The sequence below is a fragment of the Fukomys damarensis genome, unplaced genomic scaffold (genome assembly GCF_012274545.1).
Source record: "Fukomys damarensis isolate Sample0158 unplaced genomic scaffold, DMR_v1.0_HiC HiC_scaffold_19, whole genome shotgun sequence".
Lineage (NCBI taxonomy): Eukaryota > Metazoa > Chordata > Mammalia > Rodentia > Bathyergidae > Fukomys > Fukomys damarensis.
Window position 1 is genome coordinate 67,453,486 of NW_022900931.1, and position 235 is coordinate 67,453,720.

At 72.8% G+C, this 235-nt stretch overlaps 1 protein-coding gene across 1 annotated transcript in view; it reads left to right on the plus strand.

Annotated features, from left to right (window-relative positions):
- The window catches only part of Brsk1 (BR serine/threonine kinase 1), a 22,178-nt gene that overhangs the window by 1,376 nt on the left and 20,567 nt on the right, over nt 1-235 (plus strand). The window contains 1 exon segment of the mRNA XM_033766045.1: nt 4-121. Coding sequence (XP_033621936.1) covers nt 4-121 — 118 coding nt within the window.

The window sequence follows — 235 nt, forward strand, 5'->3', positions numbered from 1 at the left end:
AAGGAGGGCGGCGGGGGCTCCCCCGCCTACCACCTCCCGCACCCCCACGCGCACCCCCCGCAGCACGCCCAGTATGTGGGCCCCTATCGCCTGGAGAAGACGCTGGGCAAGGGGCAGACAGGTGAGCAAGCGCGGGGTGGGGTGGAGATGCAGGGTGACGGGGCTGGGGACCCCGATACCCAGGATGGAGGGTGGGGGCGCTGGGCCCTAGGACCAGCGGCTGGGGTTTGCAGCC